Here is a 25850-nt window from a genome sequence, read left to right as displayed (position 1 = left end):
ATTTACCTGGAAACAAACATGCAAACAAACACCAAAACACTCCTTATTGGGTTCCAATTCTGAACCCACAGTGAACACCCTCCTTTCAGCTCCACAGTTGACAAACCCAGGAGTCCCCCATTCCCCTCTCCTTCCTGTTTAACAGACAGCATCCCAACTTCCCTCCTCCTTTCTTTTGCAAGACTGGGAAGTGGGTAGAGTGGGGGAAGTGAGCAGAGATGAAAGTCAGGAGGACCTCACGTAGATTCTGGGTTTTGGTTTGGGCTTTTTTGTTTGAACTTCCTGCCTCTCAGTAGGGATAGAGGGGGTCAGGATTACTGGCTGCTCTTGGGAGTGTATGGTTGAACCAAATTTTGGAGATAACGGAGAAACCATTTTCCTCACATACCATGTGAGAGACAGCTGAACAGTGTTTCCCTGTTCCACAGACCATTTAGGGGCCAGTTGAGAAGGTATTCCAGTCTATCTGTAAATGGCACAGTCTCAGTTCTTCAGTCTTGGATACATGAGATCTTAATGAACCTTTGAAAGACTCAAGTCTCCTCATTTTGAAGACTGTGACACTGAGGTCCAGAGAGGGCAAGGACTGACTCAAGGTCACTATTTATGTGGGGCCAGAGCCTAGAGCTCAGATCCCCAGTCTCTGCCCCCCGTTTCTTCCTGTGCCTTGAGTCTCGCTGGCGTGGGTTTCCCACCAGACACACAAAAGCCTGGATTCTTTTCTTTGTCTGAGACTGAGTCTAGACCCATCTGCGTGGAATCTCGAAACACATTACAGGAGCGGCTTAGCCTCGGGCTTAGACTCCTTTTCCGGGTCGTTGGCGCCGCCTTGTGGAGTTGTGGCAAATTCTCAACAGCTGCAGCTGCAGTCCCAGACTTGGACTAGAAATGATCCCCCAGGCCAAGTTTACACGAGCTGGACGAGAGTGGGGGTGGGTGGGATGGGGAGCTTCTGCTCACTCTGCACAAGCCTCATATTTTGCCTCCCCCACCCCCGATTTCCGTTTCCCTCCTCCTTCTCGCTCCCTTTCCTCTTTCTGTGCCGGTCCCATACATTTAACGGTAGAATTGCTCCCAAAACAGCGGGCAAAGACAGAGTCTGAGTCTAGGGGCGGAGGGCAGAACAAATTCAGACTTTATTGTCAGGGAGAGGAAAAAGGGGAGGACCGTGGGTGGGGGGCCTGGGTTGCTACATTGTCAAGCAGAAAGAGTTGATGGGAAGGGGAAGACCAGTGTAGGCCAGACCCCTCCCGGGTCGGCGGCTGAAGGGTTGACGATACGGAAACCACGGAGTCGGGGGTGGGGGAGAGGTGTCACACCCCCGCCCGAGTTGTGCAGTGGAGGTGACTGGTGGGAGGGGACAGCCATGAGGTCTAGGAACTTGGATCGGGGAGGCTACAGACTCGGCGAATCCTGCGAAGGGGAGGGGCGGGGGCGAGGCTTCTATTGCTTTTTGCTCACAGTTTTGCGGAAGGCGAGGCGGGGGTGGGCTTGGACTGGACACCCCTTGCCCCCCTCGGTACCCCTTGGGCGATGGGTGCTGGTGAAAAGAATGGAACCCGGACTAGGGAGGAAGAAGGCGAGGGAAAGGTCTATGGTGGCATCTCCTTGGTCCCACCCAAGTGCCGGAGATGCCCCCAAGTGCTGCCCCCTGCAATGGGCCCGGCTAGACCTGGGGCTAGGGCATGGTGCGGGGCGGGCACAGTGAGGTTGCAGGCGGTAAAACCAAAGTGCTTATGAGGGACCCAGGATCCCGCCTGCTCCCCTCCCCCTACGGAGGACGGGGGTGTTCACGGAAGCGCTTCAGTTTGGGGTAGGGGGCCGGAGTCCCAGAGTCCGCTTATTGCCAAGAAAATCCATTTCTGTCCCCCCCGGACCCCGACCATGGCTTGTGAACCCCGTTTTGTGCTAGGTTTGGGGGGAAGGGCTGGATGGACATGGCTTTTGGGAGGGGGGGTGTCTCCAAGGGGGCTCGGGGGTGAGACGGCCCCCCCTTTTCTAGGGGAGAGGGAAAGGCAGGGGGCGGGGTTCCCTGAGATCTGGGGTGTTCCCCCCCTTCTGAAGCCCCCCTCCCCCGCTACCCCTCCCCTTTCCTGGAACCCCGTATCTCGGGGTGGGGGGGGGGGAAGGAGAGATCATTTAGGGAGTGCCGGGAGGAGGGGCGGGCTGGGAGCCCGGACGCCTGGGTCCCGGCTGGAGGTGGGGAGTTGAATGGGAGGGGTTCAGGGTTGAGGTCAGTACGGGGAGAAGAGGATGGGTCCGTGCGCAGTTCGGATGGGTCCGGGGGCCGGGTGAAGCAGAGGGTGAGTGATCGGCGGTCCCTGGAGAAGAGGTGCGGCTGGAGCCGGGCGCAGGGACAGCGGCGAGCCTGCTGCCGCTGCCATCACTGCAGCCACCGCCAGGGGGCTGGGGAGCAGGCCGCCCGCCAGGGACTTGGGCAGCTCCTTGGAGAAAGTCAGCGTGCCCTGAAGCGGGCGAAAGGCGGAGGAAGAGAAGTCACCCGGCGGTCCTGCAAACCCCACCTCTCCCTGGGCAAAGCCCGCGTCCCTCTCTCCTGCCCGCCCGCGCCCTCCCACTGCTGAATTCCCAGCATCCAGGCCTCACCGCTAGCTCCCCGGCGCCCCTAGACTTCTTGTGACGGCTCAGTAGTGGGTTGGGCTTCCCGGCCACGCCGTCTCGGTGCCGCCGGCTGGAGATGTGCTGCGGGGGCCAGTGGATAGGGGGCTGTGAGCTCCCGGAAAGGGGCAACAGCGAGGGAGTATAATCAAGCTCCAAGCACCGGCCCCCTCCCATCTGGCCCCCTGGGGAAAACCCTGAAGAAGGGCCTTTACTCAAGCTCCTTGCTCCCTTTCCCCACTTAGCGGGTGGAGCGTCCCAGAATTCCTGGGAAGGGCCTTAGACCCACCTGTTTCAGTTGGACCTCCGAGTTGACCTTGACATTGCAGATCTCACAGTGGAAAGTTCGGTCCTGGGCAGGAGCCTCTGGTTCCCCCGGGGTGGGAGGCCCCAGCCGAGGGTAAGCTTTGATGGGCCCGAGCCCACTTCGGGCCTCTAGAATTGTCTTGTGCTTAGTACCTGGAGCCCAGAGAGGGCAGGAGGTAAGGGGTGGAAGAAAAATTATCCAGGCCTACTGGGCCTCAAAATGCACATTCCCAGTTACAATATGAGGGGGAAGAGGGTGGGCACAGTGTGGGTTCTTTCTAAGCTCCTTGGGACCCTCCCAAACAGGTGGATCAGGAGAGAGTCGTAGGTAAAGGAGTAAGGTGGAGGGAGGAGCTGAGGAAGTAAAGGGCTAGGGAACAGGGGAGATGGCTGGAGAAGGAGACAGGCAGATAGGCTGATAGGTCTTAGATGGTCTAGGGATGTTGGAAGCCAGGGGCATTAGGATGTAGAGGCAGGGGTGGCCTGAGGACAGGAGAGTCTGGGTGGGGGCAGGGGAGTCCATACCTTTGTTATGTGCCTCAAGCTGGGACAGGGAGTTCACAGCCACCTTGCACAGGGCACAGTAGAGCAGCCGCTTGGCTTTCTCCTCCTCTTCCTTGCTACCCCCAGGCAAGGAAGCCGGGGCTGGAGTCCCCCCTTCACCCTTGGTTACACCCTGACCAGTCTCCGGAATGCTGGGAGGGGATGGGGAGCCAGGCTGTTTCTCTGGGGATCCTGGGGCTGGCCCCAGTCCATTCTCCATGGAAACTGTTGTTGGGGGAGAAACATGGGGATCACCCTAGATGGCTCTTGGAGAAGACTCTTCATGTGGAAGAGACCCCCCCATTTCCTGGAGGGCAAGGGACCAGGAGTCCCCACCCTGTTACAACATGCATGCTCTCATGCCCTGGTCCAGAGCCAGATGTGGTCCAGCTGCCGCAGGCTGGGTGTGAAACTCCAATGCTTGGCTCATTCTCCATTAGCTGCGAATGGCCAAGGGGTCCAGCCTCACCAGCCTACCTTCAGGGTGAAGCTGGCAGCCAGCCCAGCCAGGGGGAGAGGCATGCAACAAGGATATACCCCTCAGTGGCCTGCCAGCCAGTCTGGTCTTCCTGCCAGGACAGCCCCTTCCTGGAGTCTTGCCCAGCCCCCAGGAAGTACACGAAAGAGCCCTAGGAAGGGGCAGAGGCAGGGTGAGGAAAGGTCTGGAGAGAGAAACACAGGCATGGCAAAAGGGAAATAGAAACATCAGAACCGGAGAGGGAAGAAACAGGGATGTAGGCTGCTCTATAATTCATGGCTTGATTAAAGATGCACAGGCCCTAGGCCTCAGTGCTGGGTTCTGGCCTCTGTACAGGGGAAACTCTAGCGCTCCCATTCTTGCTCCAGCAGCTGATCCAGTTTCCGGGTCATGGCGAGGCTGGCAGTGGGGGTGGGGAGCTTGTGGGAGGGGAACTCCTCACCCCTCCAGGTACCCATTTGCTTGTTCATCCTATGTCCTTCCCCTTATTTCTCTTACTTTTTTCTGACATTGTTCACCTCCATCCCAATCCAGACAGCACATCCATATCTCAGTCTGGACAGGACTTCATGGTTTATAAAGCACGGCAGGTATAGTTATCCTGCCTATATCCTCAGAGATACTGTAGAAATTAAATGAGGTAATATGTGTAAAGTGCTATTCAAGAAATGTTAGCTATCACCATCATCATCATCTTCTTCTTCCTCTCCATCTTACAGAGATGTTAACAAACTAAGATGATCAGGCTAAGAAGCAGCCAAAGTACAATTAGAACTCAGCTTCCTGTGGCCGGGGACGGTGGCTCATGCCTGTGATCCCAGCACTTTGGGAGGCTGAGGTGGGCAGATCACTTGAGGTCAGGAGTTTGAGACCAGCTTGAGCAACATGGTGAAACCCTTTCTATACTAAAAATACAAAAATTACCCGGGTGTGGTGGCAGGTGCCTGTAATCCCAGCTACTCAGGAGGCTGAGGCAGGAGAATCGCTTGAACCTGGGAGGTGGAGGTTGCAGTGAGCTGAGATTGTGCCACTGCACTCTAGCCTGGGTGACAGAGTGAGACTCTGTCTCAAAAAACAAACAAACAAAAAACAGAACTCAGTTCCCCCACCTGCCTGCCTGCCCACTCACTCTGTGCATCCCTGAGGGGGTTCTGTGTGTGTGCGTGTGTGAGTGTGTGTGTGTGTGTGTATTGAGAATGGGGTCCTGGTTTCCAAGCTGGTAGTACAGGTGTTTGTTTCTCATTCTTCTTAGGGTGGGGCAGGAAGGATAGGCAAGTATAAGGATGGAGATGTTAGGTCTCTCTGGAATTGGCCATGATTGACATCCGATGTGGTAATCCCAGGATGGGGGTGGCTCATCATATCTTCCTGTCTCAATATTCCTGCTTTCCAATTTCTTGGCTGCAAGTATGACTGAGGATGGTCACCAGCCATGAGGGAAAAGGAATCTTGTAAACTTGGAAAAGACCTCAAAGATCTTAGTCTCACTCCTCTATTTCCCAGAAAAAAAAAAAAACAAAAAAAACTCTGACTAGGGAGGTCAAAAGGTCTACTACTACCCAAGATCATCCAGGGAGTTTCCTGGGTTTCTTGCACTCTCTGTCTTCCCCGAGGGGAGCCCCAGTAGGGCAGGAACTCAGATATTCTGATTCCTTTCCCTGCCCCTCTCCCTAAGATGAAAAGGCATCTCTCTGGATTTGGTGGTTCTCTTTTTCTTGGGGATGTTTGCCAGGTGGCCTCACCCTAGCCCCTCTCTGAGTCACTGGGCTGTGGGGAGGACAGACAGTGGGGACTCTGTTGAGAGGAGCTGTGGTGGGGGTAAGGGTGACAGGATGGAAATTTTACATCACTGTGCTTGGCTCCAGGACTCACCTTGGGTGGGGGTGGGGGTATAGGGACTGAGGAAGAGAGAGATGGAAGCAGAGGACAGTTCTGGAAAAGGGGGAGAGAATAGAGAAGACAGAGATCAGTTGAAGAATATGCAGGGATTCAGACACACCTGGACGGGGTGCTACACCATCCCCATTTGTTGGGGTGCTGCCTGGGGGAGTTGGGTCTCCAGGTTCTCGGACGCCAGGCTCCCTGCCTCTGGTCTTGGCAGCCTCAATGCCTTTGACTCGTCGGGCGTGGCGATTACCTTTGTAGTGCGCCTCAGCCTGGCTCTTTAGGGATGGAGGAAGAAAACGGAATCTGAGATCACCTTTCATCTGACCGATCTCCCCACAGAGCTCCCTGAAGTCCTGGGGTGATCTCAGCAGGCTGCAGTGAATTTTTCTGTACACCAGTGAGATGTAAAGCCCCATACCAATAAGTCCTGGTTATTCCTGGGGCTCAGACTAGCTTCTCAAGCTTGAGTCCCTGGGAACCTAGGTCCCCACCTAGTTCAGACTCCACCCTACCACCACACCCAGGGCCTGGCTGCTGACTCAGACCCCCCACCTAGTCCTGGTAGAGACAGGGGGACCACAAACTTATGGAAGAGTTCTAAATTGGGAGAGGCCTAGCAATCCAGTCAGTCAGCATCCTCTTAGACCCCAAGGCTATGTGCCCAAGTCCTCTGCCCCTAGGATCCAGCCTTTGCTGCTTTCACCTTGAGGCTGTAAGTCCCAGGATCCCTGATGCCTGGGCTCTGTCCTGACTACTTTTCCTTGGGTCTCATTTTCCCTGAAGCCTCTGTGGACACCCTGGAGGACCCTGGCCCCGAGCCCAGCTCTGGGGACAGAAAACAGCAGTGGAGACAGCTGTCAAAACAGAACCATTTGATGGGGGAGGGGAGGGTAGGGCAAAAAGTGGGAAGGGCTATCTGCTGTTGGCTCCCTGCCCCTCTAGTCTTCCACCATCCACCAGTGAGTGGAGCCAGGGTTGATAGACAGGATGCCTGGGGTCCAAGCTAAAGCAGAGGCCTAATGCTGGGTTAGTCCTGTCTTCCCTTCCCCACCCTGCTCCACTCCCATGTATACCCCTGCTAAGAATGTACCATCCTGGAGGCACAGGGTCACCCAGACAAGGGCAGAAATAAAAGGTGTGGATATGCAGGAAAAGAAGATTGACAGCCCAGGGGTAAAGTAGCAGTGTGCAGAGCCCAGTAGTATGGAGTGTGTGTGTGTGTGTGTGTCTCTGTACTGGGTAGAGAAACAGAACATGCTTTTATTTTCCCCTACTCAGCAGAACGAGGCTCTGCTGTTTTTCTCCAAAAGCTCTCAGGGCCTGCACCCCACAAAGTCCCCTCTAGAGCCACACACACTCCACAGAGTCCCAGTGGAGCCTCAGAGGGAGGAAATCTGGGAGGCTGAACATCTGGGTTTTGGGTTTGGGGTAGCTTCTCCCCAGGGGAAAGCCCCATGGGATAAGAGTAGGGGCCAGGCCTTGTGTGTGATTTGGAGGGAGGAGAGTAGAAATGGGGTGGAGAGAGAAGGAAGCCAGAAAGTTTGAGTGAAGTGGGTGGGCCAAGGAGGAGTTTAGCAGAGGCCAAAGAGGACAGAGGCTCTGTGGGGGAGCCAATGACCTAACTCTGCCCCGTACCCAAGAACCAGTGGGCCAGAGGCCACACTCCTGCTCAGACACTGATGGCCACCTATGTTCCAAGAAGCTCTGAACCACGGATGCCCAAGTCTCAAGGGAGGGAGAGGTCAACTTTAGAGGACTGATCTACTTCATGTCAAAATACACAGCAACTTCTTGTGTCTCTCCAGTGCCTTCCACAAGACCCTGCCCCTCCTGCGGTATCCCCATTCCCTGCTCTTTGCCTAATATCCCCTTAATCCCTGCCCCTCAACCAGAGTAAGTGTTCTCACCCAGCCTCTGCCCTCCCTCAAGTTCCCCTGCTGCCCCTGCCCCACCCACTGGGTAGATGAGCAGCTTGGCTTCTTACCTGAGAATTGAAGCGGATTTGACAGACATTACAGGAAATGACAGGCCGCTTGGTCTTGAGCAAGGGTCCCCCAAAAGTGTGGGAGAGCACAGCCTTCTGCACAGGGTCCATCTGTGGAGGCAGGCTGGGGTGAGCCGGGAACCCTAGTGCAACTCATGTCGAGCATTCCCCCAACACAGATATCTGTGTTGAACCAAGGTCCCCAGACCCCTTCTATCCCTTAATATGCCTGAGGGCTCTGAGCCTCAGTCTTCTGATTCTCTCTTAGCCCAATCTTCATAGCACTGAAAGGGACCTGATCGATAACTGGCCCAATGCTCCTATTTTACAGAACATAGAAGTGGTTTGCCCAACGTCACACCATGAGTTAATAGCAGATCTGGTATCTGAACCTGGATTCCTGCCTTGGTCCATCATACCATGAACATCCAACTCTGTCACCTTGACTTATCTCCTACAGTGAAGCCAATCCACCAGAGGCCTCTGACATGAAGTCCCAAAGCACCCTAGATCCTAGGGCCTTCAGCTGACGCCTCTGAGCCCTTTGGGCCTCCACTCTGGGGTAAGACTATCACCAAGCCCAGCCTCTAGTCCCAGGAGACAGATGTTCCCAGCCTCCCAACTCTGGATCCCTGGTCGCCCTAACACACACTCTCTGGACCTCTTAAAGGCAGCAACTTCTAGAGGGAGTAAAAGAACTCAGGAGAGAGTAGGAGCTCTAGTGAATCATGGGGACTAAGTAGGGGGACCTAAGCAGCTGGGCTGGCCCGAGGCAGCCCAGGGATCTTCTGAACCTTTTCTCCCTGATCATCAGGGTTTCTAGGGCAGAGCTGTGGGGCTGGGCGGGATTAGGAACCATCCCTGTCCCCACCCTGGGTCAGCAGACGTCTTTGCAGTCTCCTGCCAAGAGTTCACATGAGTAAGGGAGAGGACGGGAGTTTCTCTGAGGCTTTCTGCTATCAGGGGATGAAAACCAGGGGCTCAGAGGCGTGAAAACTGCCTCCCTCAACAGTTCTCCTCCCTTTTGGCCTCTAGGCAGCTAGGGAGAGGAAAGCCTGGAATGCAGCTGAGACTGAAGATTGGGGGATGGCTGGGCTCTCTCATAAGAATGGGACTGAATTAGGACAAAACCTTATCTTCTGGGTGGAGGGATCAAGTGAAAAATAGTTGCTGGGGACTTGGGGTCCTTATTTCCTCAGCCGAGCCCGTCTCTGTGACAGGTCTTTAGGGTTTCCAATGAGACACTGGTGAGAGAACAAGAAGTGGGGGAAAGTAGTAAGAGTCTGGAAAGCCCTGTCCTCTGGACTCTCCTTTCCTCTCACCAGTAGTTTCACTGGCTGGGTGGGGTTAATGTCAGGAAATGGGCTTTAGTATCCCTGTGAAATAGATGGTGGCCTCATCCACTCTCCATTTGGGTAGTGCTGAAGGCAGGGACCAGGACTGGGTTCAGACAGCTGGTCTGACCGACGAGTGTCAATCTCTTGGCCTACTCTTGGTTGGAAAGAAGCCTCTCTAAGGGCTCACTTTTTTTACCTCAGCTTCCCAGAAGCCCCAGTCACATCCAAGGAAAAGCCAAACAGGAGAACGGGTGTGTCTGTGTTAGGCAGGCTGTGATCAATCTGTGCATGGGTGGAGTGTGAATAAGTGTCATGTACTGTGCGTACATCATTTATATATCAACATTTCTGTGTCGGGGGCTTTGATGGCACCATGAATGGTCAGGTGGTGTAATCTTCAGCTGTGTGTTTATCTGTGTAAATGTATGATGTGTTTGGCAGAAAGAAAGACAGACCAAGTTGGAGACAGTCTTTAATCAGAAAGGGGAGACAGACTGCTGCTCTCAGTTCCCAGTCTCCAGGCCTTAATCCTTCCTATTTAGAGACCCCCAACTCTGTTCCAGAGTTCTCCTCAGCCCTGGGCTTCCTCACATGCTGGGTGGGGAATGGGAATTCAAACAGAAACTCAAGTTGGGCCAGGAAACCCAAGTCGGATGAAAACAGTAGGGAGAGAGGAGTGGGATGGAAGAGGGGAGCAGAGTCTCCTAGTTCTGTCTATGCTCTGCCCCATCATGCCAGCCTGCTCTCCAGAGGGGCTGAGGACACAGTACCCCGAGGATGACTTGTGGACTGGCCATCCCAACATCCATACCATGAGAATGGTTCCTGCCCTATCTGGGTCCTTCCTCCAGGGTGAGAACCTTAGCTTTTGCACAACCCCCTCCCCTGGTTTAAGTCCATAAACACCAACTAGGAGTGGGAGTGGGGAGTGGGGAAGAGGGCAGAAGTGGAGTCAGGTGGGTGCTTCCCACCCTCCTCCAGGAACTAAGGAGACACCAGGATTAAGGTGAGGACTCCTGGGCCCAATCCCTGTGCAGGTGGAATGTGAGCCACTGAAGTGCTGCTCCAGGCCAAGGTCAGGAGGCCCCGGTGACCTAGATGAGGGCTCCCTGGGGAGGGGTGAAGGCCAGCACCTCCCAGAGCCCATCTCACTCCAGAGCCTCTTCCCTGGGATGCTGGCTTGGACACGGCCCCGAAACGTCCATAAAACAGTCCCCTCCCACCTGCCCTCCAACAGTAGACATGAAGGGGAACCGCTCCCTGAAGCTGGGGCAAAATGAATCAGGAAGGGCAAGGGAGAGGGAAGGCGGAAACCAGATCAGGAACAGGAGGGGTGCTATGATTATATTTCCTTCCATTGCCCTTTATCTGATGGAACTGCTGCCCCTTGTGTGAGCATCCCACTTCCCCACCCACCAAAATTAAGACGAAAAGGGAAAGGTGGTGGAATCTCAGGGATGGGAAGACCTGAGGAAGGACTGAGATAGGAAAGAGAGGGAGCTAGGGGGTATCTAGAGAGCAGGTGCAAGCTGGTGGGGGAGGGATGCTGGGAAGGGGCTGGGGCTGGAGAGGAGGGATCTGATCAGTGTGGTCATTGGAGGGCAGGTGTAGGACCTGACAGGAAGTCTGAAGATTTGGGGGACTCCAAGAATGTGGGAAGCAGAGGTCAGGGTATCCAGTGTGGTGGCAGTAGTCTGGGGGCATGAGCTGGGATCCCGTGATTGGTTAGGGCCGCGCCGATGTGGGGGATGGGCCGGACAACCCGAGGACTAGGCAGAGGGAGAGGTAGCCAGCCCCGCAGGGGCGGGCGGGGACGGGGTGGGGGTGCGCTGCGGCAGCCGCGGGAGTCAGGGAGAGAGGAGGGGCCGGGTGGCTTACCCTGCGAGACCCTGGGGGCCGCGGCTCCATGGCCCGGGGTGGCGGACCCGGGCTGGGGGGCCGAGCCTGGCCGGGCCGGGCAGGCCAGGGACGCGGCGCTCGTTGCCCGGGCGGCTCGGGGCTGTGCGGCCCGGCCGGCGGGGAGAAGGGGAGGCGGCGCTGGCCCGGGCCGGAGCCCGCCCCGGAGGCGGGGCCGAGGACGGGGGCGGGGACAGGGACAGGGACAGGGAGCTGAAGAGGAATGAAAGGGGGCTAGGGCGGAAAGAGGGAGATGTCCATTATCCAGACACTCCTAGGAAAGAGCTTGTTCTGAAGAGAAGGAGCCACTTGGCCCCGCGGCAGGGGCATTGACCAGATGACCTCGTTGCCTCCACTGGGGCTCCTTCTTGGGTCCAGGGTCCCCACCAACTCAGACATTTCTCCTTTCTTTCACCCCTTTTGCCCCACCTTCCCTAGATCCCCTGCTGACAGTCTGTCTTCAGAGTCCCCAGACGACCCTTCCCCAGCTTCCTCTGCAAACGGCGGCCCTATGCTGCCACCTTTTTACAAGTCACTTCCCTCCCTAGGGATGGGAAACTGAGCCCGGGTACCCAGGTGTCAGGCACTGCTCTCTCAGAGACTCCTCCAAATTATGGAGCTGAGGGCACCCAGGGCAAAAGCGACCTCAGACTGGGGATGTCGTTCCTAACTTCTTCCCACCTCCTGCCCGCGCCCGCCACCTGCCGGAGAACCAGGCTCCCTGAAAACCCACGCTTCGTGCACCTGCTGCCCTCTGGCGGTTCAGTGGGGGCAGCACTGGGGGACCAGAGGCTGTAGGGCCCAGCAGCCCACTCCCCCAGACACCTCGTTCTGTCTAGACAGGTCCTGGGATTCCCAGTATTTCATCTCTAGGTCCCATCTTCTCCCATTCCACCTAAGGCAGAGACATTAGTGAAGCAGGGGACTGGATCTAGAGAGAGGGTGGCTTTGGGAAACAGTGAGGGACGTCCAAGGGCAGAGGGAAGCAGTGGAGTGAGTGGGAGGAGAACGAGGGGAGACAGTAATTCTAGAAGAGGTCTAAGGGGTAGGAACTGCCCAAGTAGGAGAGAGCACTGGAGGTGCCAGTCCACTGGGAAAGAGAGACTCTGTCATGAATAATAATATCACCACCACCATCTAATGTTGATTGAGCCCTTGCAATGTGCCAGCTTCTGTACTGAGCTGTTTGCATGGATTATCTAATTTAATCTTCACAACCACTATTTGAAGTAAGTACTATTATTATCTTCATTTTATAGAGGAGGGAACTGAGGTTTAGAGAGGTTAAATAATTTGCCCAAGGTCATAAGCTAGTAAGTGACTGAACTGGGATTTGAATTTAAACCTGGGCAGTCTGACTCCAAAGCCATGTACTTAACTGCTGCACAGTACTTCCAAAGGCCTGTCTGCAGCTTTTCTGCAGTCCTCATTCCCCTGCAGAATTTGACAGTATTGATGTAGCCCGCCACACTCTCTCCCTTGGCTTCTCCAACTCTACAGGAACGTATTTCCCTCCCCACCCCCTCCAGTGGCTTTTCCATTCCTTTTGCTGAAGCCTCTTCCTGTTCCCACTGCCTAATTCTGCACGTTCCCGAAGGCTAAGGCCTTGACCATCCTAAGTTTCTCTCTTTACTCCTCTCTTAAATAAAAACAATAGCAATAGCATAATAATCATAGCAGCTAACACTGATTGAGCACTTAGTTTGTGCTAGGCATTATGATTATGTAATATGATCTCACAACCTTGTGAGCTGGTGTTAATACTATCCCATTCTCAGCCTGGGCAACATGGCGAAACTCCATCTCTACTAAAAATACAAAAATTGGCCGGGTGCAGTGGCTCATGCTTGTAATCCCAGCACTTTGGGAGGCTGAGTCGGGCGGATCACAAGGTCAAGAGATTGAGACCATCCTGGCCAACATGGTGAAGCCCCGTCTCTACTAAAAATACAAAAATTAGCTGGGCGTGGTGGTGTGCACCTGTAGCCACAGCTACTCTGGAGGCTGAGGCAGGAGAATTACTTGAACCCAGGAGGCTGAGGTTGCAGTGAGCGGAGATTGGGCCACTGCACTCCAGCCTGGGGGACAGAGTAAGACTCTGTCTCAAAAAAAAAAAAAAAAAAAAAAAAGAAAAAGAAAAAAAGAAAAAAAGAAAAAAAAACTATCCCATTCTACAGTCGGTAAAACTGAGGTTCAGAATGGTTAAATAACTTGCCTAAGATCACACAGCCAGTACTTTGGAACATCAGTTTAAATCCTGCCAATCAGATGCAGGATGCAGTTCAACACCCTGCTGAACTCTTCAAGCTTATCCATGCTCATCGCTTTAAATACCTCTGCTAGAGGCAGTGGGGCCATGAACTCTGCAGGAGTCGAAACCCTGGATTATCCAATCAACTAAGTAGCTTTGTGACCTTGGACAATTCACTTAACCTCTCTGCGTCTGTGTTTCCTCATCTATACAATGGGGACAATGATGGGGTTGCTAAGATCTGAGGTCAAGTGTAAGTCAGGTGTTTAGATGGGGGGAGGTTTTCTCCCCATCTTATGACCTAGTCACATCCAATCTTGCACTTTCTCAAATGCTCCTTTCTAGCCCTTGTTCATGCTACTTACTTCAGTCTGGAATGTTCTCTAAGACTACTTTAAAAATCTTGCCAATAATTCTTCAAAGCCCAAATTATATGTCACCTGCTCCAGGTTAAATCCCTTTTTCCTCTGCTCTCTGTTTTTCTGCCTAACTCTGGTTGGTCCCTTAGGCCCCACCACATCCAGGAAGGTCTTTCTTGATACTTGGGCTTCCATGCAAGCAAAATGCCTCTGACACAGCTCTTCTCACACTGTATAGGGTAACTGTTAACTTGTTATCCTTCCTACCAAACTATGAGCTCCCCAAGTGTGGTAACTGAGTCCCGTGTCCCTGACACCAGGCACAGTACCCAGCACATAGTAGGTGCTCAAAAAAATTTTTTTTTTGTTAAATTGAATTTTTTTTTTTTTTTTGAGATGGAGTTTCACTCTGTTGCCCAGGCTGGAGTGCAGTGGCGCAATCTCGGCTCACTGCAACCTCTGCCTCCCAGGTTCATGCCATTCTCCTGCCTCAGTCTCCAGAGTAGCTGGGACTACAGGCGCCCACCACCACGCCCGGCTAGTTTTTTGTTGTTTTTTTTTTAGTAGAGACGGGGTTTCACCATGTTAGCCAGGATGGTCTCAATCTCCTGACCTTGTGATCCGCCTGCCTTGGCCTCCCAAAGTGCTGGGATTACAAGCGTGAGCCACCACGCCTGGCCCAGTCTGAAAACTTAAAAGTGCAATGCAAATGTGTGTCTGGGTCCTTCATTTGGGGGGAGCAGCTGTGGTATAACGATAAGTCTGTTTAGAGTCAGATGCAATGGGTTCAAATCATACCTTAGGCACATACTGTGTCAACTTATATAAATTACTAAACCCTTCTGAGCCTTAGTTTTTGCTTTCTTATTTGTTAAATGGAATAATAATGTCTACCTTGTTGGGTTGTTGTGAAGGTGAAATGAGATTGCAGATAGAAACATCTGCTACAGTGCCTGGTGTGTAGTCAATGCTCAATACATGTTTTTGGCTAAATATGGTTTGATGTGGATTATTTAAGTTGAATAAGGCTGACTTTCCCCAAACCTTTAGCTCTAGCCCACCTTCCAGGCTTCAGATTCTAACTATCTGTAGAACGTTTTGGGCTCAATGTCCTACTGGTATGCCAAATCACTATATCCTTTTTTTTAAAAAATATTTATTATTATTTTTTAAAACAAAACAAATAGGCCAGGCACGGTGGCTCAAGCCTGTAATCCCAGCACTTGGGAGGCTGAGGCAGGTGGATCACAAGGTCAGGAGTTCCAGACCAGCCTGGCCAAGATGGTGAAACCCCATCTCTACTAAAAATACAAAAATTAGCTGGGCATGGTGGTACGTGCCTGTAATCCCAGCTACTGGGGAGGGTGAGGCAGGAGAATGGCTTGAACCCAGGAGGCGGAGGTTGCAATGAGTCAAGATCATCATGCCACTGCACTCCAGCCTGAGAGATTGAGCAAGACTACATCTCAAAAACAAAACAAAACAAAACAAAACAAATAAAGCTTTAGCTTTAGCACCATATGCTAAAGCATCATCCTCACTGGAGACCAGCTTCCTCTTCCAACCCTCTGCCTCTGTCAGTGGTGACTTCCATCCAATCACAAAGGCCTGAATGCTGGAGTCATCCTTGACTCATGCCTTCTCTTCTCCCCCACCCCCAAACACCAGTTGGTCACCATGGCCTGTCAATATTTCCTTGAAATTACCTCCCCCATTCTCCCTTTCTCTCCACTCATACTGCCACTGCCACCAGCCCAGTCTGGCTTTTGAGGCTTCCCTTGGGCCTGCATTGCTAGGACAGCCTCCTAACTGTCACCTTCCTCCTGCCTCTGTTCCCTTTCATCCAGTTGCCCCACTCACCTTCCTCAAACACTGCTCTTACCAAGTCACTCTCCTGCTCAAGAATAGACAGTGGCGGCTGGGCGTGGTGGCTCATGCCTGTAATCCCAGCACTTTGGGAGGCTGAGGCAGGCGGATCACCTGAGGTCAGGAGTTTGAGACCAGCCTGGCCAACATGGTGAAACCCCATCTCTACTAAAAATACAAAAATTAGCCCGGTGTGGTGGCACACGCCTGTAATCCCAGCTACTTGGGAGGCCGAAGCAGGAGAATCGGTGAACTGGGGAGGTGGAAGCTGCAGTGACCCAAGATCGTGCCACTGCACACCAGACTGGGCAACAGAGTGAGACTCCGTCTCATAAAAACAAACAAACAAACACACGAATAGACAGCACCTCCTTATTTCATATTGTATTAAATCTAGACCACCTTGCCAGTCCTCCAAGCCCTATCCCACTGATGCTACCCACCCAGCCGTGGACTGCAGAGAGGTGAAACTTACAAACAGGCATGCTTATTTTCCTGCTCATTCCCTCTTTCTGGATTCAGCACCTACACCCCTCCTACCTCCCTACTGTTACTACCACCAATTTAAGTCTCATTACTTCTCTAGATGGTAGGGCGATTCACTGTAGGACTAAATGAGATAATTCATATAAAACACTTAGCACAGTGTCTGGCCCGTAGCAAGACCTCAGCAAATATTAGCTATTATTATTGTTGTTAACACTGTACCAGATGGCCCATAATACTCAAAATTAACTAGAATTAAGGAAGATGGGGTCATAAGAGGAGATAAGGAATTAGAAACAGAAGAAGAGGGCAGAGGTGGGTCTGAGAGAGAAAGGTCGGGTCACAAGAGGATGGAGAAGGCAGGCAGGCTGCTACTTACGGTGCTGTAGTTGCTGAAGAGGCCAAGGGTAGGGGCTGGCTCGAGTGGGAAGGGCAGGATCTGCTTGAGGTCCAGTGGGGGCTGCATGATCGGGGGCTGCCGTAGCAGAGGCAGGGGCCCTGCCCGGCTCAGGCTGCCTGAAGGGCAGAGAAAACATTCTGTGGGGTAGGAAGATTAAAGCTTGGGAACCCCACCCAAGCCTGCCAGTCCCACTCCCTAGCCAGGGCCCCCACACTCACAAGTGTCACCCTCAGTGCACATAGTGTACACACTTCCCCTGCTGGCTCCAGAGCAATGGAGCACAGTGCCCTGTGGGCCTGGGGGAGGGTGTAGACCGGTCCTTCCCTTCTGGGTGGTTTTCACTTCCCCCTTTTCCAGCCTCCCTCCCCCAAACTCCTTAGGCACATTACAGACCCAGTAAGAGCTCATACCTTTTCTGCAGGCTGCCTGCTGAACCAGCAGGACTCCCAGCCTCAAGCCCCTGGCCACCCTCTTCTTCTGGTTTTGCTTTCCCCCAGGGGATCCTAAAGCTTGGTATCGCCCCAGGAAGAAGAGAGTCAAGTGGGTGATTCATCCTACTGACCAGAGGGGGATATTGAGACTTAGATTTGGAGGGGGGCTGCTGAATCTCTCAGATGCCCTGGAATTAGATTTTGCTCTAACTATAATTCTTTATTAACTATTGACATCTGTGGGGGTAGGTAGTGGGTTGGGTGGCTTTTGCTCTGGGAGGTGAACTACCTAGGCCATTCTCAGAGCCCCTTCTCCCAACCTTCCTCAGTCTTCCCCCATGCCCTTTTGTCTCACCAGGAATTCTCAGCTACAGGTCCAGTTCTGCAGGAGGAACCTCGACCTGGCCTATGGGCGGGGAATGCCTGGGTCTGACCCCAAGGGGAAATGAAAGTCCAGGCCAGCCATTCAACTACCCTTCTCTGAAACCTTCTCCTCCTCCTCTCAGAGTCACGGGAGGAACTCCACCAGACTCCAAAGGGGCAGCCCAAAGGTCCTCAGAGCCCTTCTGGGCTTCCACTGGCCCAGCTCCCTTCTGCGACCCTGCTGTGCACCAGCTGGGGAGTTCTGGCCGCCCTTCACTGCTCCAGTAACCCCCTGACAGCAACAGGGGTTCCCAGGAACAAAGGCAAACCGAGGAGGCTGCGTGCTTGGCCAGTCCTCCCTTGACTTTACTAGAGCAGAAGGTCTCCAGGATCCCTTCCTGTTCCCTCCAGAGACCACCCCCTTTCATACCTTTAGTTTCTGATGCCTGCTGCCCCCAGGCAGTGGCCTGGCCCTGGCCCCCCAGGGGCCTGGGCCTGACAGCGTCCCCTTCCCTTGGTTCTGCCCTCTGCCCCCTCCCTTGCCAGCCCCCTCCCCCTCAGCCCAGTCAGTAGAATCAGCCAATCAGAATCCTGGAAAAGTGGGGCAGAGGGGAGGGCAGGGGAGCAGGGATTAGGGGAATCTGAGGCGACAGGGAGGGGGTGGGGAGGGCTCAGGCACAGCTGGGGGCTGGGAGCTGGTCCAGAAAGGTCTGGAGGGGTCTGTCTCTTTCACTCCATGCCAGGATGGGTGGTCAGGGTGACTGAGACAGAGCAGGGGGTCAAGGCTACTGGGAGTTTGGGCTTCAGAATTCTCAGGGCTAAAGGAGAGGGTAAGATCCTTGGCTTTGACCCTTAAGTAGCTGGGGGTCTGTATGCTTTGTGTCTATTCCCTCCTCTGTCACCTTCAAGGTTGGGATGGGGTGGAGAGAGGACACACACACACACACACACACACACACACACAGAGAGAGACGGACAGATGAAAGTGAGTGAGAGGATGGGAGAGTGGTAGCAGCAGGAATAGGTGACTGAGGAATCGGACAGTGACACTGAGAGAGAAAAGGATAGAGAACAATGGAGAGATGTCAGAGAGCGAAATCAGACATACAAACAGAGAGACACTGCCGAAAAGCTGGACACAGAACTAGAGACTAGGGCAGACAGACCGAGAGACAGAGAACAGAGACAGCGAGAAAGATAAAAGAGAAGAGAGAGGGACAGATAGACGGATGGGGCAGCTTGACCACCTCCCCTTCCTGGTCTGCCCCTTATGGCATCTCCCCTCTGTGCCCCACCCTCCCTTACTGCCTGTTACCCAAGGCCAGGGCAGCCTTAATGAGCCCCAGGCGGCATCAGGAATGGTGAGAGAAACCTGAGTGCTCCCAGAGTCCCCTGCACCCAGCATCCACCCCCAGCAGCTGGTTTTGGGCTGGCACTTGCCCTGCCCCAGAGCACCAGAGGCTGAAGCTTGGCTTGACCCTTTCCCTGGTTCTAGATTTCTCTAGGCTCCCACTCCTCAAAGCCATCTTAAGAGGAGACAGCAGAGTTCCAGAAAAAGCCACAGAAAAAAATTTGAGGCTACTATGTGCCAGGTAATGAATTCCAAGTATTATCATATTTAACCTCTGAAGTAGCTCAATGAAGTAGCCATGATTCAATGAAGTAGCTGATAATATTTTTCTACTTGACTTATGAGGAAATGGAGACTCAGAGAAGTTAACAAACTTGGCTGATGTCACACAGCCTGTAAATATCAGAGCTGAGATATAGATCAAGATCTGTTGGACTCTACAGCAAATTCTTTCTCTGCTACCTTACTCCCAAAGGGCTTGAATTTAACTGAAGCAGAGATCTGAGCACAGGCTTCCATCTTGTTCAAGGAGAGGAAGGGGAGAGCAGGTTCCATGCGCTTCCTCAGGTTGGAGTCCTCATTTTTCCTCCAGAGGAGGGATAGAGGAAAACAGGTAGCAGCCACTCAGTTATCTATGGCTAGCAACTCATCTTTTCCACAGACATGAGCCCTGGGTTAGCGGGGGAGGGGAGGGGAGTGGAGTGGGAGAGAGGGGTCAAATGAGGGTACAGTGAGGGAAGGAAGCAGGGCAGGCAACTGGAGACAAACTATCTACTTCCCAGATTCCTTGGTCCACTCCATTCTGAGGTGGCGAGAGAGGCAGATGGCAGCTTTTGGGCCGGGTGGGCAGAAACAGGACTCTTGGTTTCAGGTAGCCCAGGCCTCAGGCCTCTCCCTCTCTTTTTCTGAGGCTAACAATAGTTGCCGCTTTTTCAGGCTTTACTATAGGCCAGGCACTTTACATACACAATCTCCCAGTAGGTGGTCCCACCACTCACTAGCTGGGTGAGCAGCTAGGTTCTCTGACTCTCAGTCTCATTTCTCATCTGTCAAATGAAAACAACACTACTTGCCTCACCAAGTTGTTGAGAGGATTGAACAAATCCATGTAAGATGCTGGCATGTCACAGTGAGAACTCAATAAATATTTGCTGAATAAATGAATCTCATCTTATAGATGATGACAATTGGCTCAGAAGGAGAGTTATTTGGCCAAGGTCACACAGTGAGTGAGTGACGTGAACCTGTCTGTCTGGTTCCAGAGACAGGGCTTTCAAGCACTACACTTTTCTGGGTAGATCTGGAAGGGGAGGAGGGGAAAAGGCAGGAATATAGGAATGGCTGGGGAGGCAAGAACTGAGTAGGAAATGTAGGGCTTTTGACTTCTAGCTAGGTAAAATCTCCAGGCAGGTTTGGCAGAAGAGGTGGAGAGCAAATTGAAGTGTGTGTAAGTGTGTGTGTGTGTGTGTGTGTGTGTGTGTGTGTGTGTGTGTGTCACCCATGTCAGGCAAGGCAGGGAGGAGCTGAGGCCTGGCTGGGGCAGGCCACACTTGAGGGAAGCTCATTAGAGTAATTACCTCCAGCAGATAGAGACGCACCCAGCTTCATCGAGAATTGCTAAATGCTTTATTAAAGAAAGCTCCCAACATGATTTAGAGGGGGTGAATTCCAGACCCTTGGATGGATGTCCATCTGTCCATTTTCACATCCTACTTAGCCCTGGGCACTTTGATCCTGCTCAAGTTGTGCTGTCAGCACTAACCCTCAACCAGGCCACATCTGGCTTCCTCTATTGGTCTTTTCCTTTCCCTCTTCCCTAGAAATTCGGGCCTGGTCTGGAGCCCCAGCCCTTTGGTTATTTTAGGTGGGGCCTCATGCCTCAAGCCCTGTTGTTAAAGAATGCTTAGGGAGTGGCTGCATCTGAGTAGGAATAGGAGCCAGGAAAGGTGTTAGTATAGGGCTGTGGGTTAGTGTTGGTTGGAAGACTGGGCCAGAATGGGATTAAGATCAGAGAGAGATATTGGGGTTAAGGTTGCAAGTAGTTAGGGCCCAAGGTGGTAAAAAGCACAGGGCCAGTACTGGGTTAAAATGGGAATTAGACTTGGGCCAAAGGAGAAATTCAGATCTCTTCTCTAATTAATCTCTTTTTCCCTTCAGGCCCTTTGGCCTTTCCTCCCTCCCCAGAAGTGCCTAAAATTGAGGGCGGGGGTGGGAGGAAAACTTTGAACCCCTGGGTCTTTTTTACCAAGTTCCATGTATATGTCCCCTTTTGCCTCAATTCCCCCATCTTGGCAGGAGGCAGGCTGAGGACTGGAAAGGCTTTGAAGTCAAAGATGAAAGAGACGAGGGGGATGATTATGAACAACTACTCAAAACACCATGCCTAATAACCCCAGGGTGGATGTGGGCGGGGACTGGGCCTAGAGGAAGGAGTTGACTGGGAAGGGGAGAGCAGGGAAGCCCCTGGGAAATCTTTCCCCACTTGATTGGAAAGGGCCTCCTTCAATGTGCCACTACCCTTACTGCACCAGGGACTCGGTTGGAAAGGATGGTATAGAAAGGCTTAGAACAGGGAACCTGAGCCCAGAACTGCCATCTTAAACCTGGGGCCCAGACTCTAGATCTTGAGCGGGCTGGCTGGGTGTCACATGCTAGGCAGGGAGGGTTTAGGGTCCCTCCACGGCTACCATGCACATGGATTCAGAGGACCTAAGTGTTCAGAACTGAAACCTTTGTAGGGTCCCTGGGGGTCCCTGGGGGTGGGGCCGGAGCCCTGGCTGGCAGCTTCCTCCCTCTCTCCTTCCTTCCTCATAGAGGGCTAAGGTATGTGGGCTTTGCCAGACTTCCCGCACTCTGTGGGCTTGGCATAAGGAGGGAATTAATTACAGTGTCCTCCAGGGGGATGTGAGGGTACCACTTGTGGCTGTGGTCCAGTTTCAGAAAATGTGGACCCAGGAATTATTCCTGTGGCTGGGGTCTTGGTCAGGCTCCAGCAAGCAGGTCCATGATGTCCTTTTCAGGGCCTGCTGACCAGGGAAAGCACGGCTTATGCCAGCCTATTCTGGGCAAGCATGATGCTGCCTCTCGAGCCGTGCCCAGGGTGGAGCCAGGGTGCAGAGATCACACAGGTTGGAGGAATGTGGATCCTGTGCTCTGGGGGACTGAGTGCAATGTGTGCTGGTGGGGGTCACTCTAGCATCAGGGTGGTATTCATAGAAGGGTGGGTAATACCTTCCCCTGCTGGAGAGGCTCTTGAGAAGGAGGCAGGCAACCAGCCATTCATGCCTTCGTTCAGTCATCCATTCAATAGATAGGTGGAGTGCCAGGTGGAGGGGGTGAGACATACAGCAGAGAGAGACTGAGGACACACAGGAGGAGGAGAGAAAAAGAGATGGAGGAAGGGCAGAAGGACAATAGGTAGTCAACAGGGATAGGCGGTGAAATGAAAGAAGGTAAGAAAGGAAGACAAATAGCAGAGGGACTCAGGAGAGGGATGAGTGCAGGAGCCAGTCAAGCCCTCCAGGTACCAGCATGGAGCCAGGTGTCCTCAGTTGGGGGCAGGGAGACCACAGGTGTCTAGGCCTGGTTGGGGGGCTCCCATCATAAACAGATCCCAGAAACCAGCCTAGCCAGGGTGGAGGGCAGAGGTCAGAGCAGGCCTGTGGACTATTGTGGAGGCAGGGTGGAGGGCAGGGGCATGCAGCCGGCGCTGATGCAGAGTCCAGAGCACAGCTAGGCCCTTTCCTCCCCCACCCCTGGGGCTCCCTTCCTGATGTAGGTCATGAGGATGGGGTGGCTGTGGCTGACGGGCTGTCAGAGCCCAGCAGGAGTTCCCATCCCCCATCCTTACCCTCCCCATTGCCCCTCCCTCTCCTGGTGCCCCCGGCCCAAGGCAGGGGTGGAGGGAGAAGAAGGAAGTGAGGAAAGAGGGACTTAGGCAGCTACAGCAGGGAGAGAGAGGGGCAGGTCTCGGCGTGTTGGGGCAGGATGGCTGTGGAGACAGGCTCTGAGCCGCAGGAGCCCTGGATGGACAGTTTCCCACCCCCTATTTTCCCCACCCCCTCTTCTCCCAAGCCCCTCTTCTCCCCAGCCCCTCTGCTCCCCAGCCCTCTTATCTCCGGCCCTCAGGTTCCCACCTCCCACCACACTCACCTCGAAGCTACACCCACCATCTTCTCCTTCCACCCCCCACTTCCTCCTTTCCCCCTTATCCTGGGCCCAGAAGGATGTCGGAGTATCTAAGCTAAGGGTGGGGGAAGACGCTGGGGCGGGAGACGGGTCAGAACCTTTCCCCCAACTCCACCAGGCCAGGACCAGCCCCCTCCCCCAGCCTCTCGTAGACTGGTATATAATATTCATGAGCCTCATGAATACGCAATGTTCTAATTATGGGGCGGGGGTCTCACTCCGCTCTGCCTCCCGCTTTACCACTCCCTAAATTACCCGGAGCAGCGGCAGCCTGGGAAAGAGGGGAAGAGGGGAAGAGGGGACCCCAGATGTGGAGCCAGATGAAGGGGGAGGGGGAACCGGTCGCTGACGGGCGGCCGCAGTCACCGCGGTGCCGGGAGATGGTGGAGGGGGGCGGTGGGTGACCCACAGAGAGGAGCCCAGGAGCCGGGAGCCTGGAGTCGCAGAGACCACTCACCGAGGATCATGCTGGGGACCCAGGCGCCCGGGGTTCCGCGTCGCTCTGTCCCGGGGGCCGTTCTGGCCGGGCTGGGGGTACGGGGGGAGGAGCCGGGGAGGAGCAGAGGCCGGCCGAGGCGGAGCGGGGGCGGGGCCCTCAGCAGGTGAAGACGGGAGGAGGGGACCCGGGCACTCAGGGCTCCGCGAGGGGGCGTCCTGGCCCCTCCCGCTTCCTCCCGCCCTTCTTCTTGCTGCCTGCTGGCCTCCTGGGTTTACGGTGTCACTGCGGCCAGGGCTGGGGGAACAGGACGTCTAGAAGACGGTGTGAGGTGATGGACGAAGCTGGAAACTAGGATGCCTGGGTTCCCGGGAAGGGCTGAGTCTGAGGGCGGGAAGTCTGGTTCTGGGCTGATATGGGGTGGGCAGGGGAGTGGGGGGGGGGGAGGGGGGCGGGGGTGCCTAAGTACTCTGGGAGGCGATGGGCCTTGGGTTGGGTAGGATACCTAGGTTCCCTCCAGAGTAATGGACTGAGCAGGGGGCAGGGGAAGTGCAGCAGAAATTGTATGGGTCCTCGTTTGTTGTTCTGGCTTTGGAGCAGGATGCCTGGGGGCTGGGCCTCTGAGGTGAAATGGGATGTTGAAGATGGATCCCAGGTTGAGTTCTGGCTGGGGTCTGAATGCCTGGGTCCTTAGGGAAGGTCTCAGCGAGGAGATTGCAATCAATGGACCTGAGGAGATGGAAATAGAAGCTTGTAACCGAGATCATTAGGGCAACTGGAAGATGACAGAAAATTCAGAACTGAGGCACCTTGTAGAGATGACCTGGATTAGGGTGGGGTGGCGTCAGGGAGCATCTATCCAGGGCTAAATCCGCGGCATTCCCCACTAAGGCGAGCTTCGATCGAGGAGGACTGGTGGGGGGGCATTTCGTGAGGTGGAGGGGAAGATGGAGGGTAGGACAAAATGTATGAGCAGGGGAGAATGTCAGGAGGGAGAGGAAGTACAGGCCACTTGGAGGTATTCTTTTCTTCTTTTTTCTTTTTTCTTCTTTTTTGAGACCCAAGTCTTGCTCTGTTGCCAGGCTGGAGTGCAGTGGCACGATCTCAGCTCACTGCAACCTCTGCCTCCCGGGTTCAAGCATTCTCCTGCCTCAGCCTCCCGAGTAGCTGGGATTACAGGTGCCCGCCACCACGCCTGGCTAATTTTTGTAGTTTTAGTAGAGACAGGATTTCACTATGTTGGCCAGGCTGGTCTCGAACGCCTGACCTCAGGTGATCCGCCTGCCTCGCCCTCTCAAAGTGCTGGGATTACTGGCGTAAGCCACCGCACGCAGCCCACTCAGAGGTATTCTTAAGGGACCCCAGTACAAGGTAGGAGTCTGGGAGAATGCAGATGTCTGGGGGAGATGGAGGCTGGACCTGTCCGTACTTGTCTCAAGAGGGAGGGTGGCAGCCAGATTTCCCAGAATGCCACACAGCCAGCTTCAGGCCAACCCCAATCAGAGGAAAAGTGGGTGGGAACTGGAACGTTTGAGGTTTAGGGAGGTAGAAGCTGAGGGGAAGAAGTCGGTGAAAGGGTGGTGGGACTGAAGTTTCGGAATGGTTTAGGAAGGGGAAAGAGACTGACATTCCTGGGTTCTGGAGGGAAATTGGGACTGGATGGTCAATTAAGGTGCAGGAAGTTTGAGTTTCTGTTTCTGGGTCCCAGCAATCTCTTGCCCTCACCCCAGTAATCTGGTTTGAAGAAAAGACCTGTTTCTGTACCTGCCAAGACACTCCAGCTCAAGGGAGAGAATGCTGGGAGTGCCAATGCCTTAGTCTCATTCTGATTCAGTGGGGCAGAGATCTCAGGGGATTGGCCTTGCTGCCCAAGTCTGGCCTTGGGAGAGGATACGGGGTTTCTGGGTCCATCAGAGGAGGTCCTCCTGCTCTGGGTCTGACCTACCACCATGCTGGTCAACTCCAGTATGAAAAACCCTTGCTTCTCCTTAGACCCTGCACCTCCTTTCCTCTTCCCATTCTTTCTCCTCCTGGGTGGACTCAGAGACTAAACAAGAGCCATCATCAGGCATGGTCAATTGGTTTTAGAGACCCCTTTGCGCTCAGCTGTTGTCCACCCTGCCACACTGCCCCAGGGACTCTGGGTTAGGAAGATCTCAGAAGAGGGGTTGCTTAAGCTTACCAAGGGGAAGCAGCTGGCTAGAGGACGGGGTGACCTTGCAGGCAGCTGGGGTGGGGGGAAGGTGTGTGGGGTGAATTCATTATTGATGAGCCCTGCACCCCGGGCTACTAATGAGCCCAGGCCGCATTATTGATGAGCCCTGCACCCCGGGCTACTAATGAGCCCAGGCCGGCTGCTCTAATTGATGTCAAGAAACTTGAGACCCCCAGATCAGCTTCCCGCCTGCCAGCTGCCTCTCCTGAGCCCCCTCCCCCTCCCTGCACCCCCAGCTGCTCTGTTCACTTCCTAAGGCCTCCTTTCCTTCTCCTTTTCATCTCCACCAACACAGACAAGGATAGGGCTCAGGCCTTCTAGCCCCCCTACACTTAAATTCGTCTGGATTATTCAAGTCTCAAGGTGGGAGCCACACTTCCTTCGGAGGGTTGGGAGATTTGGGAGAAGAAACTTAGACCAGGAGTCTGAGAATTAGAGCTCAGGGAAAGAGAGGCTC

General features: G+C 54.0%; 1 protein-coding gene and 1 long non-coding RNA gene across 5 annotated transcripts in view; one reads left to right on the top strand and one right to left on the bottom strand.

Moving 5' to 3' along the window:
- Positions 1 to 1111: 1111 nt before the first annotated feature.
- ZNF385A (zinc finger protein 385A) lies at positions 1112 to 23902 on the bottom strand. 4 transcript variants are annotated; one of them, XM_034935707.3, is made up of 9 exons: positions 17634 to 17741; positions 16820 to 16918; positions 16389 to 16525; positions 7815 to 7925; positions 5943 to 6105; positions 3448 to 3690; positions 2906 to 3075; positions 2605 to 2700; positions 1112 to 2465 (listed from the first exon to the last, which is right to left on the bottom strand). In XM_034935707.3, exons 3-9 carry the CDS (start codon positions 16473 to 16475, stop codon positions 2235 to 2237), a joined length of 1101 nt encoding a protein of 366 aa, XP_034791598.1. In that variant the 5' UTR covers positions 16476 to 16525; positions 16820 to 16918; positions 17634 to 17741; the 3' UTR covers positions 1112 to 2234. The 4 variants fall into 4 exon arrangements, with proteins under 4 accessions (XP_034791598.1, XP_003807617.1, XP_008957965.1 ...); XM_003807569.5 differs by lacking the exons at positions 16820 to 16918; positions 17634 to 17741 and adding an exon at positions 23200 to 23902; XM_008959717.4 differs by lacking the exon at positions 16820 to 16918 and having other exon boundaries at positions 17634 to 17740.
- LOC103784262 (uncharacterized) overlaps positions 23400 to 25850 on the top strand; it is a 44214-nt gene continuing 41763 nt past the window's right edge. The window contains exon 1 of the long non-coding RNA XR_004665677.3: positions 23400 to 23509. This is a non-coding gene — a long non-coding RNA (uncharacterized LOC103784262). The remainder of the gene's footprint in view (positions 23510 to 25850) is intronic.

The sequence above is a fragment of the Pan paniscus genome, chromosome 10, assembly GCF_029289425.2.
Source record: "Pan paniscus chromosome 10, NHGRI_mPanPan1-v2.0_pri, whole genome shotgun sequence".
Taxonomy (NCBI): Eukaryota; Metazoa; Chordata; class Mammalia; order Primates; family Hominidae; genus Pan; species Pan paniscus.
This window is presented reverse-complemented; position numbering and strand designations above follow the sequence as displayed.

Bases quoted from the DNA above. Each gene is read 5' to 3' on its own strand.
- ZNF385A (XM_003807569.5), bottom strand. The intron at 3,691-5,942 runs GTGTGTCTGAAT...CCCCAACAACAG, and splicing joins TGGTGTAGCACCCCGTCCAG to TTTCCATGGAGAATGGACTG. The intron at 2,701-2,905 runs GTGGGTCTAAGG...TGGCCCCCGCAG, and splicing joins CGGAGGTCCAACTGAAACAG to CACATCTCCAGCCGGCGGCA.